At 38.5% G+C, this 13,762-nt stretch overlaps 1 protein-coding gene across 10 annotated transcripts in view; it reads left to right on the top strand.

Moving 5' to 3' along the window:
* The window catches only part of LOC121958521 (calcium-dependent secretion activator 1-like), a 91,585-nt gene that overhangs the window by 52,537 nt on the left and 25,286 nt on the right, over positions 1 to 13,762 (top strand). For 6 of the 10 annotated variants that reach the window (XM_042507560.1, XM_042507541.1, XM_042507515.1 and 3 more), the window contains exons 9-17: positions 722 to 788; positions 1,890 to 1,998; positions 3,194 to 3,406; positions 7,236 to 7,247; positions 10,277 to 10,413; positions 10,525 to 10,712; positions 12,113 to 12,214; positions 12,322 to 12,385; positions 12,486 to 12,609. In XM_042507560.1, coding sequence (XP_042363494.1) covers positions 722 to 788; positions 1,890 to 1,998; positions 3,194 to 3,406; positions 7,236 to 7,247; positions 10,277 to 10,413; positions 10,525 to 10,712; positions 12,113 to 12,214; positions 12,322 to 12,385; positions 12,486 to 12,609 — 1,016 coding nt within the window. The remainder of the gene's footprint in view (positions 1 to 721; positions 789 to 1,889; positions 1,999 to 3,193; positions 3,407 to 7,235; positions 7,248 to 10,276; positions 10,414 to 10,524; positions 10,713 to 12,112; positions 12,215 to 12,321; positions 12,386 to 12,485; positions 12,610 to 13,762) is intronic. The other 4 variants (XM_042507568.1, XM_042507551.1, XM_042507532.1 and 1 more) reach the window with 1 other exon arrangement.

Below are 13,762 nucleotides of genomic sequence, written 5' to 3'. Positions count from 1 at the left end.
TTAGAAGAGGCCAAAAAATGTATTCATATTTAATTTATATAACATTGTAGTTCTGTGTAAAGGATTAAGATTTTTTCATTTCTATTGTAAACCAGACTTTTTTAAAATTGAAAAAAAAGACATAATAAAGTGTTTGTGTGATATACCGGATCAGTGGTGAAATGTAACTATAGATTATACTATAAATTTTACTCAAGTACTGTTCTTAAGTACAAAGTTTAGAAAAGTGCCGCTGCAATAATTAGGTAAAAAATGAATCACAAACTATTCTGTTAAACATGTAAGTGTCTTTCTTTTTTAAAATATTTTGGAGTTTTGTGGGCATTTTTTTCCTGTGTTTTTTTCAATAGTTTTGAGTTTGAGGTTTTATTTATTTATTGATTTATTTTTTTTTTGGTATTTGTTTTTTTTTTTTTCTATAATTTTGAGTTTTTAGGTTGTTTTTTTTCTCTTGTTTTGTTTTACAGTTATGAGTACTTTTTAAAAGTACTTTTTTCTTAAATATACTTACTTTTACTTGAGTTAAATTTTTATTGCAGGACTTGCGCTAACTTGAAGTAGTAGAAGTATTTTTTAAGTTTGGTGTTAGTACTTTTACTCAAGTAAAGTTTCTGAATAGTTCTTCCTCCATTGCACAGGATGCACCAATCAGTGTTTTTCACTATGTCATGTAGACTTTTGTCTCCTCTGCTCTTTATGTGTGTGGATGATGTATTGACAGGTATCTGTGGGCTTTTGGGAAGAATGTTTGGAAGCGCTGGAAGAAGCGTTTCTTTGTCCTTGTGCAGGTGGGTTATCAGAAAACAAAAATGTAATCTATATTTTACCAGGAACATCCCATTTTTCAAGGAGGCCTTGGCAGAGACAGGAGCATAAAGAGTTTCACAGAGAAGAACATAGAACAAACAGACTACAAACACAACATTAAAAAGTTAAAATAAAAAGCATAAAAATGTCAGATTCAAGAATCAAGCAACAGGCTTAAAACAATTTTCTGGAAAAAAAACTGAATTAGTAGTGTTCAGTAACATGTGCATTCAGTGGACAATAGTCCAAATAAAACAGTGTTTTGTGTTGATGTTATTTCTGTTAAGGCTTTATAGCCCATAAGTGAGTTTTAAAGATTCATTTTAACCCACTGAGTCACAATATGAGTGAGTGAAAATAATATTTGCATGTACTGCCTGTATCGGTATTGTTTATATCACACTGTAGAGGTGGGCAATATAGCCAGAATCTTCTATCACAGTATATGTTGTTTTATATTATGGTATTATTATATATCAAAAGATAGTGACTGTTCAAATTATTTAAAATAACTATACAATACATCACATTCACATTCAACTTTTTTTCATTTTTTTATCTGGAAATTCCATACAAACAAGAAACAACGGCCTCACACGAGACAGCGCTTGAGTTATAAACTAAAGACTAAACTAAACTAAATTATTTCAAAATGAACGTGTTATGCATCCTGAGAACAATCATTTAAAGTGTTACAGGTTTCTGTGTTTATGGCTTCCTCCATGTGTGCCAAAAATCATGGGAAGCACCTTGGGAAGCATCTGGATTTGCGAGGTCATAAGGTCACACAAGAATTTGCTACATAGTCTGCCCTGAAGAGCTCCTGCGGTAGAAACATTGCTGCCAAATTTCTTATCGGTGGACACGTTAATAATGCTACAGGGTATATCCATCTTATCCCTCAACCCCATTATACTGACATGCAGGAAAAGAAGAAATTTTGTGAAATCTGTTGACTCTTGATTGTCATTAAAATAACTGACAATTTATCAAAATGTTATTACTGAAGAGCAGTATAGTATTCAATAACTCCAGAATTTGTGTGGCTTGTTCCAAGTGATCACTAATCTTTTTTGTTGCAGGTGAGTCAGTATACGTTTGCCATGTGCAGCTACAGAGAGAAAAAGTCAGAACCGCAGGAGCTTCTCCAGCTGGACGGGTATACTGTGGACTACAGTGACCCTCAGCCAGGTGAGACGGCACACCTATGTATGATTTAACTGTATGTACACACACACACACACACACACACACACACACACACACTATAAAACACTAACTTCTAGCGGTGCAAATCACTAGTTTCAACATTAAAAAATATTATTTTAATTCTTTGGGCAATATGATATGTGCTCATATCACAAAGTCTTACTTGATGTGATTTCAATTCAGGGCTATTGATATGAGAAGATATTATAATCCGATTAAACACATTTCTTTTTTGCTTTTGGCTGTAAAAGAAGAAAAACAACACAGGAATAATCGGAAACAATTGTAAACCATTAAGTGCAGTAAAGTTTACCTTAAAGTGACTACACTAAAACACATAAATCACGGCTTAACAACAACAACTTTGAACAAAACAATAATACACGCTTCAGCGACAAATGTATGCTTTTTCTCTTGTCCCTGATTTAAGGTACTGCACCCCCCAACAGAGCAGCATGGTTGAAGTTCAGCCTGCGTGCATGTTTTTTTATGCGGAATATTGTTAAAATAGAGAAACTAATGTTGTTGTAGTGAGAGCAACAAGTTAACAGAGTGAGATGTCCTGTCAGGTTCATCGTGTTTCACAACTAATTTATCTCATAATGTGGTTGCTTGCATATAATAAGAAAAAAAATTTTTAAAAATTGATAATAATACTAATAGTTATTATTCTTATCGTGATATTATTACACTTTTTATTTCTAGGTGTCAAAGCACTCAAGGACATCTCACAAAATACAGTTTAAAAAAAGGCAGCAAGTCATCCGTAGATCCTAAAGGCAAACAGTCATTAATATATATCATAATAAGTTAATACTATGACCTGACAAAACCAGGTTATTGGTATAAAATCATTTAAATACAATCATCATCGGCCATATAGCATGTGGTTTGTCTGCTGGTCCGTCTTCTCTCCAAAATGATTTGATCCTGAGAGGGGAGTAAATACTCTCATCGTCTTTTTCTTGGCCGCTTGCCATTATTTTCCTGGCGCTGCTTGATGGTGACACAGACGTGCCATGGGTATTTTATGATAAAGGAATATCTTAAAGATGGTGCTATGGATCGATGTTTTCACCTTGCATTGATGATCGTTTGTCATTTGATACACTGACCCACATCAGTCGATCGTTACACCCCTACTACTTTCTTGATTTTTGATGTTGTGTTGTTTTAGGCTTGGATGGCGGCAGGGCTTTCTTCAATGCAGTAAAGGAAGGTGACACTGTGATCTTTGCCAGCGATGATGAGCAGGACCGCATCCTGTGGGTCCAGGCCATGTATCGTGCCACCGGCCAGTCTCATAAGCCTGTCCCACCCACTCAGGTCCAGAAACTCAACTCCAAAGGGGGTGCCTCGGCCCAAATGGACGCTCCCATTTCTCAGTTCTGTAAGTAGCACAAAACACAACACCGTCACTTAAGCAGAAAGCAGTTTTCATCCACAATGCAGTGAAAGCTCTAACCCATAAATGTCTCACGCCATGCGCTCCACACTGCAGTCACAAAAACGTGCTGGTAGAACTAACACACAAGCACGCACACACATGCCTTGATCTCTCACAGATCCCTCCAGCATCTGATGGACTTCCACTCATTGTCACCACTCCCACAGTGTTTAAAGGTGCAATTCCATGCTATTCCATCAGTCTGTTCACAAGGAACAACCAACCCGAAAAACTCTCTTGTTGTACAGCGGCGGGATATGGCGTGTACACTTTGTATAAAAACTAAATAGGTCACCACACATTCGATTTGAACATTCAAGCCTGCTGGGGTTGAATTCAGACTGACAGTGCCAGGGTGTGCTGCTCTTGTCCCAACCATAGGCCTGTTTTAACCCAGTCATAGCTAAAGACGGCAGCTGTGAAGGCAGGTTCTGAGACACTTTCTCAGACGGTTCCCTTGTCACTGAATGACGGCCAAGCCAGACAACATGTCTCAAGTTTTAACCAATCTGTCACTGTACTTGCACCTCTAAGCAGCCCACAGGTCAGGTAGCAAAGTGAAGGTAAGACTGTCTACAGTAGTGTGGCATCTGTACCAACTTCTGTTGTAACCGTCTCTTGTGTCCCCCCTCATTAAAGAAGGGAAAAATATCTTTTTTTTGTAAGTATCACCACAAATTCTGCCAGCCACATTTTTCTTCACACGATCTGTATATATTCAATCTGTGTTTGCAGTCAGTCATTTTCGTATTTTAGGGGAATTAGAGTATCTTTGCCCATAACAACACTAACTTTCTTACCCACTGAACTTAATGTCACATAATTTTATACCAATTCACAAAAATAGATCCTGCTATTCAGAAAAAGAAAAAAAATACTTTTTGTGTGCAACTTTTGACTCCATAGTTTAAGATTTATTTTACAACTTTAAAGATTTATTTTTTTCTGGGATGAATTATAGACAATAATAATTGGCATTGCTGACTAATACTAAAAAACGGACACCCAGGATTATAATTATAATAATAATTTTATAAAGCCCCAAGTTTATTTCACTCTCTGTTAATCATATCATTGGCGTCAAACTATAAAGACATGAATTGGATGAGTTACTCAGAATCCTATCACATAAATTCTATGTTGTTTCTCCATTGGTTTCTTTGTCCAGTATGTGATCGTTCTTGTGGTTAGTTGACTCCTCTGATGCCAGCTGTTGCCATTCAAAGCCTCCTCACAGTGGCACAGACCTCCTACCCCCTCCCTGAAACATTGTGGCACACCACGCGTACATGTTTCACCCCCTGGTGGTCTTGAATGGCACTGGGACCATAACATACACAGCCCTCCTGACTCTGCTGCAGTGGACTGATCGTAAACAAGAGTCCTATGAAGGTTCTGAGCGATCTGCTCACATTTGAAATCTTTTTTTTCCCCCAATCCACCAGTTTCATACTATAATGTTATTTAATGCCCATCATATTTGTAAGTCCTCTGAAAATGTTGGCAGGGTTATTTTGTTGGACTTTCCGTATTATCAGACTGTACAGAAAATACAACAAGTTAATGATATGTGAGAACACTTTGTAGGCGGCTTAAAGGGGTACTCCAGTGATTTAGTATTTCATTTCCATAATCTTAGGGGAAAGACAGATTTAAAAGAAAGAAAGGTCAACATCACAGAGGTTGAGATACTGTGACTTTCAGGTCCTAGAATCAGTCAAAAGCAAATATTCACTTTGATCTTATGTTTCCTTTAATGCAACTTTATAGCATCTTTTCCTAAGACACACATAAAAAAAAACTCCAGTTAGTCAGTCAGTATAGCAGACTTTCTGTATCCAATGTCAAATTAAAGGATGTGTTCTGTGATGGACGTGGACTGCAGGATAATACCAGAACAGAAAGTCAAAAGCTCCCTGAGGGGGCGTGGGAGAGATGAAGGGAAGACGTGAGGCAAAGACACTGCTGAAGGTAAATTTGAGTAAAAAAATCTTACACCTTCTTGAAGTCAGTCAAATCTTAACAGACAGACATGAAACACAGATTGATATTGTTCAGTCTAAATTTCAATTTCATAGGACATCTTTTTTTTTTAGATGTCAGTTGCCTGAGTATTATCACAATTTTATCATTTAAGTATTTTATCACTGAGTATAAAAATTATTATAAAATTATAAAATTGAGTATAAAATTAATCCAGTTATATTTTTGTGCGCACCCATGGGTACAAACAGGAACCTCTAATGATTTTTTTCTAATACTGCATATTTGTAATGGTGCCAAAATGTTATAAAACATTGGCAAAAAAAGGTCTCAAAAGAGAAAACCATTACTTACCTGAGGCTGACATTACAAGCTTTTTTTATGACCTTTTACAGGGTCTTTTTGTTGTCGATATTGTCACATTGGTTCACAAATCAGCCTGTATGATGATAAAAAAGAAATAAAAGAGAGTAGTATGAAGTCAGGGCTCCCATGAAAACCTAATTTTCAAGGACAGGAAAAGTCATGGAATTCGTAAAAAATCATTAAAAATTGCAAAAGTCAAAGAACTGTGTTAAAATAAGTTAAAAAAAAAAAAAAGAAAAAGAAATCAGTAATTTGCGGTAGAAAACCTTCTATATCCAATTCCAAAATTTAAAAAAGTGTGTGCCTACATGCTAATGTTGCAGCATTTTTCAAGACCTGCATTCAGAAATTATTTTAGAATCAAATGCATGAAGAACACACTGATATAATATAATCCGCTGGATGAATGGGTCCCACAAACCCGGACTTGTGCCTCCTTGCCCTAATCCTAACCATCTGTGACTTTGTCGCCTAAACCTCACCATCTGTGCTATTGTTGCCTAAACACAACCACTTGCCATGTCATCCCACCATGTGCATTTGTTGATATCATGGTGGTGACATCCCAGAGTGTAAACAGCTGATGCAGAAGGATACCTGTAATATATAAATGCGGACGACGACTGACTGAGCTTCAGTATGTGATAAGCTGGGATGAGAAGTTGTTGACTGGATCTTTAAGATTTGTCAAAGTTTCCTTGAGCTTCAAAAGATGTTTCACTGTTTTTTACTATGGTTCAGCAGTGCTAACCATGAGTAGTAGGATGATCTTTTGCTAATATCAGTGGGGTGCTCCTTTAAAGCATGTTTAAAATTACTGCTAAAAGTGTGATGTGTTATCTCACTTTTAAAAACCCTTAAGTCTCCAGGACCTTCATAGTCTCTTTCCTTTTAATGAAGACACAGGCGGCTTGTACACATAAAACTGGCTTTGGGGTTTCCGTCATCTTGGTAGGTGTACGTGTTTGCCTATGTTGCTTTTAAAAGTAAGCCTTCAGTTTGATCTGCAGTCATACGGAGTGACAGTACTTAATGTGTAGCTCTCGACTCCTTAAGTACTCGTCCAGAATCCAGAATAAAGAAACTGCAGTGGAGTGATGAGGAACGTTAATTCTCTCTTCCTCCCTCTGTCTCTGTCTCTCTCTGTCTCTCTCTGTCTCCCGCTCTTTCTCTCTCTAATATGCCTCAACATCTGTTGTCAAGTTCACATATCCTCACATGTACTCACACACCACCGCCCACAAACTCTCATGTTGGTATAGGTTGTTGTTTTTGAGTTGTGTTTTCTTCTTCATGCTTTGCCTGTACCCTTCTTGAGTAATGCAGCTGCTAGGTCAGGGTCTCTCGTGATTGCTCTCCTCCAGCCTTGTTGCTAGTCTTTATGTTATTCTGGTTTGTCCCTTCTTACCCTGCTGTCTTCTAGCTGGACTCAAGGGTAAGTGCTTCCCTGTAGCCGGCACAGCTCAGATAATCCCCGCCGATTATCTGACAAATGCAACGTTCTTTCTCTTCTTCTTTCCCCTCTTCTCCTTTTTCACGTCTCGCCTCATGTCTTAGATATTAGTTGGTAACTTTTTTTTTTTTTTTTTTGACGACCTCAACTTGAGGATCAAAGTATAAGCATCCATCCGTGCCAGTATAGGATGCATGTATTTTATTCTAAGAACTTATTATTTGACTCAGTAATGGTTAAAGTGGATATTATAGTTGTAACTGCATAATTGCCTTCTCTCTTTATTCATATTGGATATTACTGGATCCCTCAGAGTAAAGCAATATGATGAAAAAACATGACATATTAGAAAAGAAGACAATTCTGTGCTAAAAGGAAGATTTAATGTGTGAATGTATTATTAAAAATTTAAATTTCAAGGGCTGAAAATGAGGCGATTCTTTTATTGCAGTGAGATGAAACCTAGAAAATATGAGATGTTTGTAGGATTTTATTCAAAGATAGAAGTGTGGATTAAGTGTGAATGATGGTGGTGGTCCGTTATTTGTCAAAATGCATGAGCAAAATTTGTTTTTTCACCTCCCAGTGTTTATCATGCTTTACTTCAGAGGGCTCAAATGCTTTTAGTTCTTTTTCTTTGAACTTTTCTCCATGAGAGTTGGCAAATATGTATGCGGAGTATTCTGAATGCCAAAAGACAAGGAGTAGCTAATGCCGCCCCTTCTTACGATAAAATACTCCGGACCCCTCTCTCTCCCTTTCCTCCTCCCTCCTACAGTAGATGGGCCTGTAGATAGAAGCTAGACCGGTGCTACACCTCCAGAAAGGAGAGATCTCATTTTGATTTCTTTTGACTGCCCTTTGTTTGCCTGAATAGGAGAACACCTGTGTCATGTGTCCATACTTTTGTACAAAATACAGGAGTTTTCATTCATTTCCCCCCTCATCTCCCAGAGAATGATACAGTTTTGCCTCTGTCGGCTTCATGCTATTTACCCATGTACTTGCACCAAATTGTATTGCTACCCTATTAGAGTTCTCCGGTAGTGGTATGCCTGTTAGTGTGCTCTGTAGAGATCATGAATACACTGCAACATATTCAAGTATTGTCAACTTGCAAATGCGTAGAGAAAAAAAAAAGGAATGCCAAAAAAAAAGATAAAAAAGGAAAATTTGAAAATGGGTCTGCAGATGTGCATGACATTTAAAAGCTCAATGAAAAGTCACACTGTTCTCCAGCATGTGATAATTTATAATATGTATGCAAAAGTACTCGCCTATTCACTTTTGGAATTTGGTAATTTTTATTTATGGTTGAAGTCATTGCTATCATCGTAAGTTTTAATAATGTTACTGTAGTATTGAGTGTATTCTGGACTTAAACTCCATCATTTAAATATCAACCAAAGGAGGTATAAGCCACTCACTGTGTGTCATAGCCCAGCCCCAAGCACCTTCTCTTTACTCTTTGGATGTAACTCACTCTCTTAACACTGATCCACAACATCACTCTCTTTTGTCTTGAGTGAATCTTCCTCTTGTGGTCATCACTTGTCCGACCACTGTCTTATTGTCCCATTAAAAGGTCGTCTTACTCACCAGATCCTCTTTCGTCCTGCCTCTGTCTCCTCATCCAGCACTGGGTTCACTTCTGTTACCATTTACTGTCTTCTCTCAGTGTCTCCAGCCGCCACGTGTTTACTGTCCTTACATTATACTTTACCTGTCTTGTCCCTCTTCTTCCAAACAATCTCTTGTTTCCATTGTCCACATTTTACTTGTTGTCTCGCAGGTTGACCTTCTGAGATTGGTGAAAAAAACAAGCTAATTTAACTGAAGTGTTACCCCCCTTAGGTTCATTTATTTTAAAAGCAAATTTCAATAAATGTTCAGCACCCGTGTTACACCTTTTCCCTTCCCTCTCACAGACCTGGAGGTTGACAGATCTCAGTTGTGCTCTATTCGTTGCCCCAGCCCTGCCTGGCCAAGATCAGGTCTCCACTTCCCACCCCGACTCCCAAATCATTATCACTCATGTCAGTGTCTCATGGACATGACACCCGTCACTCACACTGAGGACATGACTGCATCTCTTATCTATTTTATACCATCCTCGTCCCAATCATTTCTTCTCTGACAGCTGTTTTATTTACAGAGAAATCACGGTCAGTTTAGTCAGTAGATCTTTTGTGGTTTAGAGATATATAAATGGATTATTCCACCATGTTTTCATCACCCATTTTTACTGAGTTTCATCTATCCATTTTTTTACACAACTTGATGTTACTAATGTTCTTTCTTCATTGAATTTCACAGAGCAGGTTTAGATTTTTAAAAGTCCTCTTGATGGCAAAAATTATGAAGCAAGACAAACAATAAAAAACAAAAGGAATATGACTTCCGAGGATCCATAACTAGAGAAAAATCTGCAATTCCCCTTTAAAAATATTTTTTTTAATTAACATTTTATACTGTATCTCCATAGTATGTTCAGATGAATTATTCTTTTGCCATATTTCTGTCTTTTTTTTTTTATTTATTAGCACACGTACCAATATTTGTCAGGACCTGAGTGACATTTAACAATCGCGAATGGCAGAATCTATTGAATACATTAAGAGGAATGCATCTAATTCTATCTAACCAGCACTGTTTCAAACATGTATTGGATCTTTAAAGATTTATTTCCCCTGCAAAACATCAGGGAATGTGACATACTACGATGCATGCATGCACATACAATAGAAGCACCCGTGCCTCTGAGCTTAGCTTCAGATCAACAGAATCTCATCCACCAATACATTAAAGCTCTTTACGCTGTCTGACAGAATGCAAGTTGACAATGTAAGCTGTAAGTGTTTATAATTTGCCCTTAGAAGTAGCAAAAAAAACCAAAAAAAACAAAAGCCCTGTTGTTTCTGTGTTATGATGAAGTCATGCTGTTTGCCTGTGCCTCACTGATGTCTTCTCCTCTGAACCGTGTTCTTTCCCCTGTGCCGTTGGCTGGATAGACGCTGACAGAGCTCAGAAACATGGCATGGATGAGTTTATCTCCGCTAACCCCTGTAGCTTTGACCACGCCTCACTTTTTGAGATGTTGCAGCGACTCACGTTGGACCACAGGCTCAATGACACCTTCTGCTGCCTGGTGAGTGACCCTCTGCCTGTTGTAACGTCACCAAAATAATGATATTTCTGGCAGCGGGATGTTTTTGTGAGCTGATATCATCCAATCCCCATCTGTGTTTGCATTGTGCAGGGATGGTTTAGCCCGGGCCAAGTGTTTGTGTTGGATGAGTACTGTGCCAGGAATGGAGTTCGAGGTTGTCACAGACATCTGTGTTACCTGCGCGATCTACTGGAAAGAGCAGAGAGTGGGGCTATTATTGACCCCACTCTTCTTCACTACAGCTTCGCTTTTTGTGCCTCCCATGTCCATGGGAACAGGTGTGCCCTAATCCCTTCTTTTAAAATCTTTGTACCTTGTAATTGACATTGCTGCACAGGGCAGGACTGATTCTAACCCAATACACTTCTTGACAGATTCAACAAATGAATTTGTGCGTAAAGTGCTTGCAGAAGGAAATTTACACTTATTTTGGCATTTATCAGTATGTTAGTAGCTCCGATCTCTTTGTAGTTACTGACTGCGCGTAGTGCTTGTGTAAATAAGGGGTGCAAGGAGTGCACACAAATATTGTTCATCATTTAATTTGATTTGTGCTCTGTTGTGTTCACAATGCGCAGATCCCTTTGAAACTCTTAGGTTAAACATGACAAAAGATCAGAGACATAACACATTTAGATAAATTAGATTAGCAGATACAGTGAAATAAAGATTAGTGATGACTTTTCCAACTGGCCAGTGGAAGTCTCTAGTGCGCCTGCTTTATGGGCCCAATGTTGCAGAAGCAGAGTGGAAGATTGGGGTACTTCTATACACAGAAGTCAAATTTTTTTGTTTTCATGTGCCACTGAGTAACTTTCATAAGAAAGGAACTGAGCTACACCATCATAGTAAGGAAACATAAATAATATCTGAAAAATTACCTGAGCTTCTGAAGGAGCACTGTGTGCTTGTTTTGGCATTAAGTTCAAATATCAACAATCTTTCTCCAGAATCGCAGACTCCACCTTTAAGCTCACATTATAAATTGTATTCCTTCAGGCTATCTGGTAGCTCCTATATATACTGTGTAGGTGGGCACACTAAATCTCCATAAACACTGGACAAGAACAGAATAGAAAAGTCAGCCTCATCAGGCAGTTTTTGTCCTCCATCTATTATTTTGCCATATTTATGTTTGTTTACTTTTATGTTATGTTATGTTAAATTTCTGCAGTTTTTGTGTTACATGTTATGTTGTTAATCAGTTGTATATCTCTACATATTTCCTTGTTTTCTACCTTTTTTCTTTGTTTTCTTTTCTCTCTGTCCTTTGTTGCCATAGTCTCTCACTGTCCATATTATTCATCCTCCCATGCGTCCGTTAAAGTCAGAGAGGGCAGCAATTACTGGGGGCCGCTGGGCTATGAGGCCCTAATATCCCCAAAGAGCCCCCAAAGCCCAGGTCCTCACACTGCCTCTAAACAAGCACGCATATTCAAGTTTAGAAAGAGAAAGGATTCCAAATTACCTCTCTTTCAAGGGCAAAAAAGGTGAGACATTGTCATTTATTCGTATTTGGAACTAAAAAACCCAATTTGCAGTGATTTCTTTGGGAGCTCAAAGCTCTCTGCTGTTATTTTTCTGTTCTTGCTCCTGTCGGACTCAGACGAGAGGTTGCATAATTTGAACCTCTGCAGGGTGTCAGCTGAGTTAAAGTGTGTGGGTGTGATCCTCACAGGCCAGACGGGCTGAGCACAGTGAAAGTGGACGAGAAGGAGCGCTTCGAAGACATCAAGGAGCGGTTGCGTGTGATATTGGAAAACCATATTGTAAATTTCAGGTGACGGCAACCTCCCCAACAGCACATTACCACAAGTCACAAAAAATTATGCCAATCCATATTTTTACCACTGTTATTACATTTTTTTTCTCCATCTTTCCTTGTAGATATTGTTTCCCCTTCGGTCGTCCAGAGGGAGCACTGAAGGCCACCTTATCTTTGCTGGAGAGGGTTTGTAAATATAAAGAAAAAAGAATTTTTTGCCCCATGAAGCAACATCTGTAATATAATGAAAACGTGTTACATAACTCCTCTTCAATGTGGCCTGTAGGTCTTGATGAAGGACATTGTGACCCCAGTTCCACCAGAAGAAGTTAAAGGCGTGATCCGCAAATGTTTGGAGCAGGCCGCTCAGCTCAACTACGAGCGGATTAAAGAATATGCTAAAATTGAAGGTAACCAGAAATAAACAACCCAGCATCACAAAATGACTGTCGGAGTGAACGTGTTAATGATGTAATGATGAAAAAGCATCCAGTTAATCATACTGGTCATTAAAATGTTAGTGCTGTCCTTAATGCTCAGCCAGTAGTTGTGTGTGGAATACAATAGGAAAAGACACTTTTAATGTTTAATTTTTTAACAAGTATAATTTGAAACGCTCTTTTTTCATACTCCAGTATGAGATTGTACTTATCACTGTTATGTATTTATTTATTCACACACTGTGATTTCACCGGTATACGGTATATCTGTGTCCATATCCCAAATGATTTGTGGCATTCCCAAATTATTTGTGACAGTTTGTCGGTCACTCTCTGTCTCTCAGTCCAATAACTCTCTCCTTTGTTTCAGGCCTGCTTTAGCTCTGTGCTGTTCTGTAGGTCAAGTTGGCTTTTGTGTAGAGGTGTGTGAGTAAAAATGCATTCAAATCCAAAGCCCTGAAATCTGTTGATGTGCTGATCTCTCATTGTGCCTTGACTATTCGAGCTGTGTAGTATCCCGGCCTTTTGACATTTGACAATGGGACTGTGAGTTCAGCTTAACTGAATGTCCTCTCTGACTCCTAGTCGATGCACACTCCCCCCTCCCACTATCTCACCGTAGTTCTTACCTCTCTGATTCCTCCAGCTGCCCGCCCCCCTTTACACCCCTGCCTTGAAATACCAGCAGCTCTCCTTTCACCTCTATCCCGCTGAAGACCACTATCTTCCTCTCCCTCCCTGCTCTCCGTTCTGCTTCTTTCTCCTCCCCCACACAACTGTGGGCTCTGCCACAGCTATCACATTATTTGACCTCTCGACTGTGTGATAAGTGGCTTTTAACCAAAGGAATGCTGGGATTGAACACCTACAAACCAGCATCAGCCACCTGCATGTGCTTTGAGACATAACAACATGGCCTTTCTTTATTGGCATGGATTACATATCAAAAGAAAGACATTTTATAATGTCTTATTCTCTCTTGCTGTGTTTTTTCCCCAGTAAACCCATTAAATGCATCAACATGCATTTTGCATATTAACATAGAAAACTCTGATGTTGTTTATGCCTTGAAAGAAATCCCTCAGGGTGCTAAAGATACTAAGGATTCACGCCTTACTATCTT

Source organism: Plectropomus leopardus, chromosome 2 (genome assembly GCF_008729295.1).
Source record: "Plectropomus leopardus isolate mb chromosome 2, YSFRI_Pleo_2.0, whole genome shotgun sequence".
In the NCBI taxonomy this organism is placed as follows: domain Eukaryota; kingdom Metazoa; phylum Chordata; class Actinopteri; order Perciformes; family Serranidae; genus Plectropomus; species Plectropomus leopardus.
Note: the sequence above shows the minus strand (reverse complement) of the source record. Positions and strands in the feature narration are given on the sequence as shown.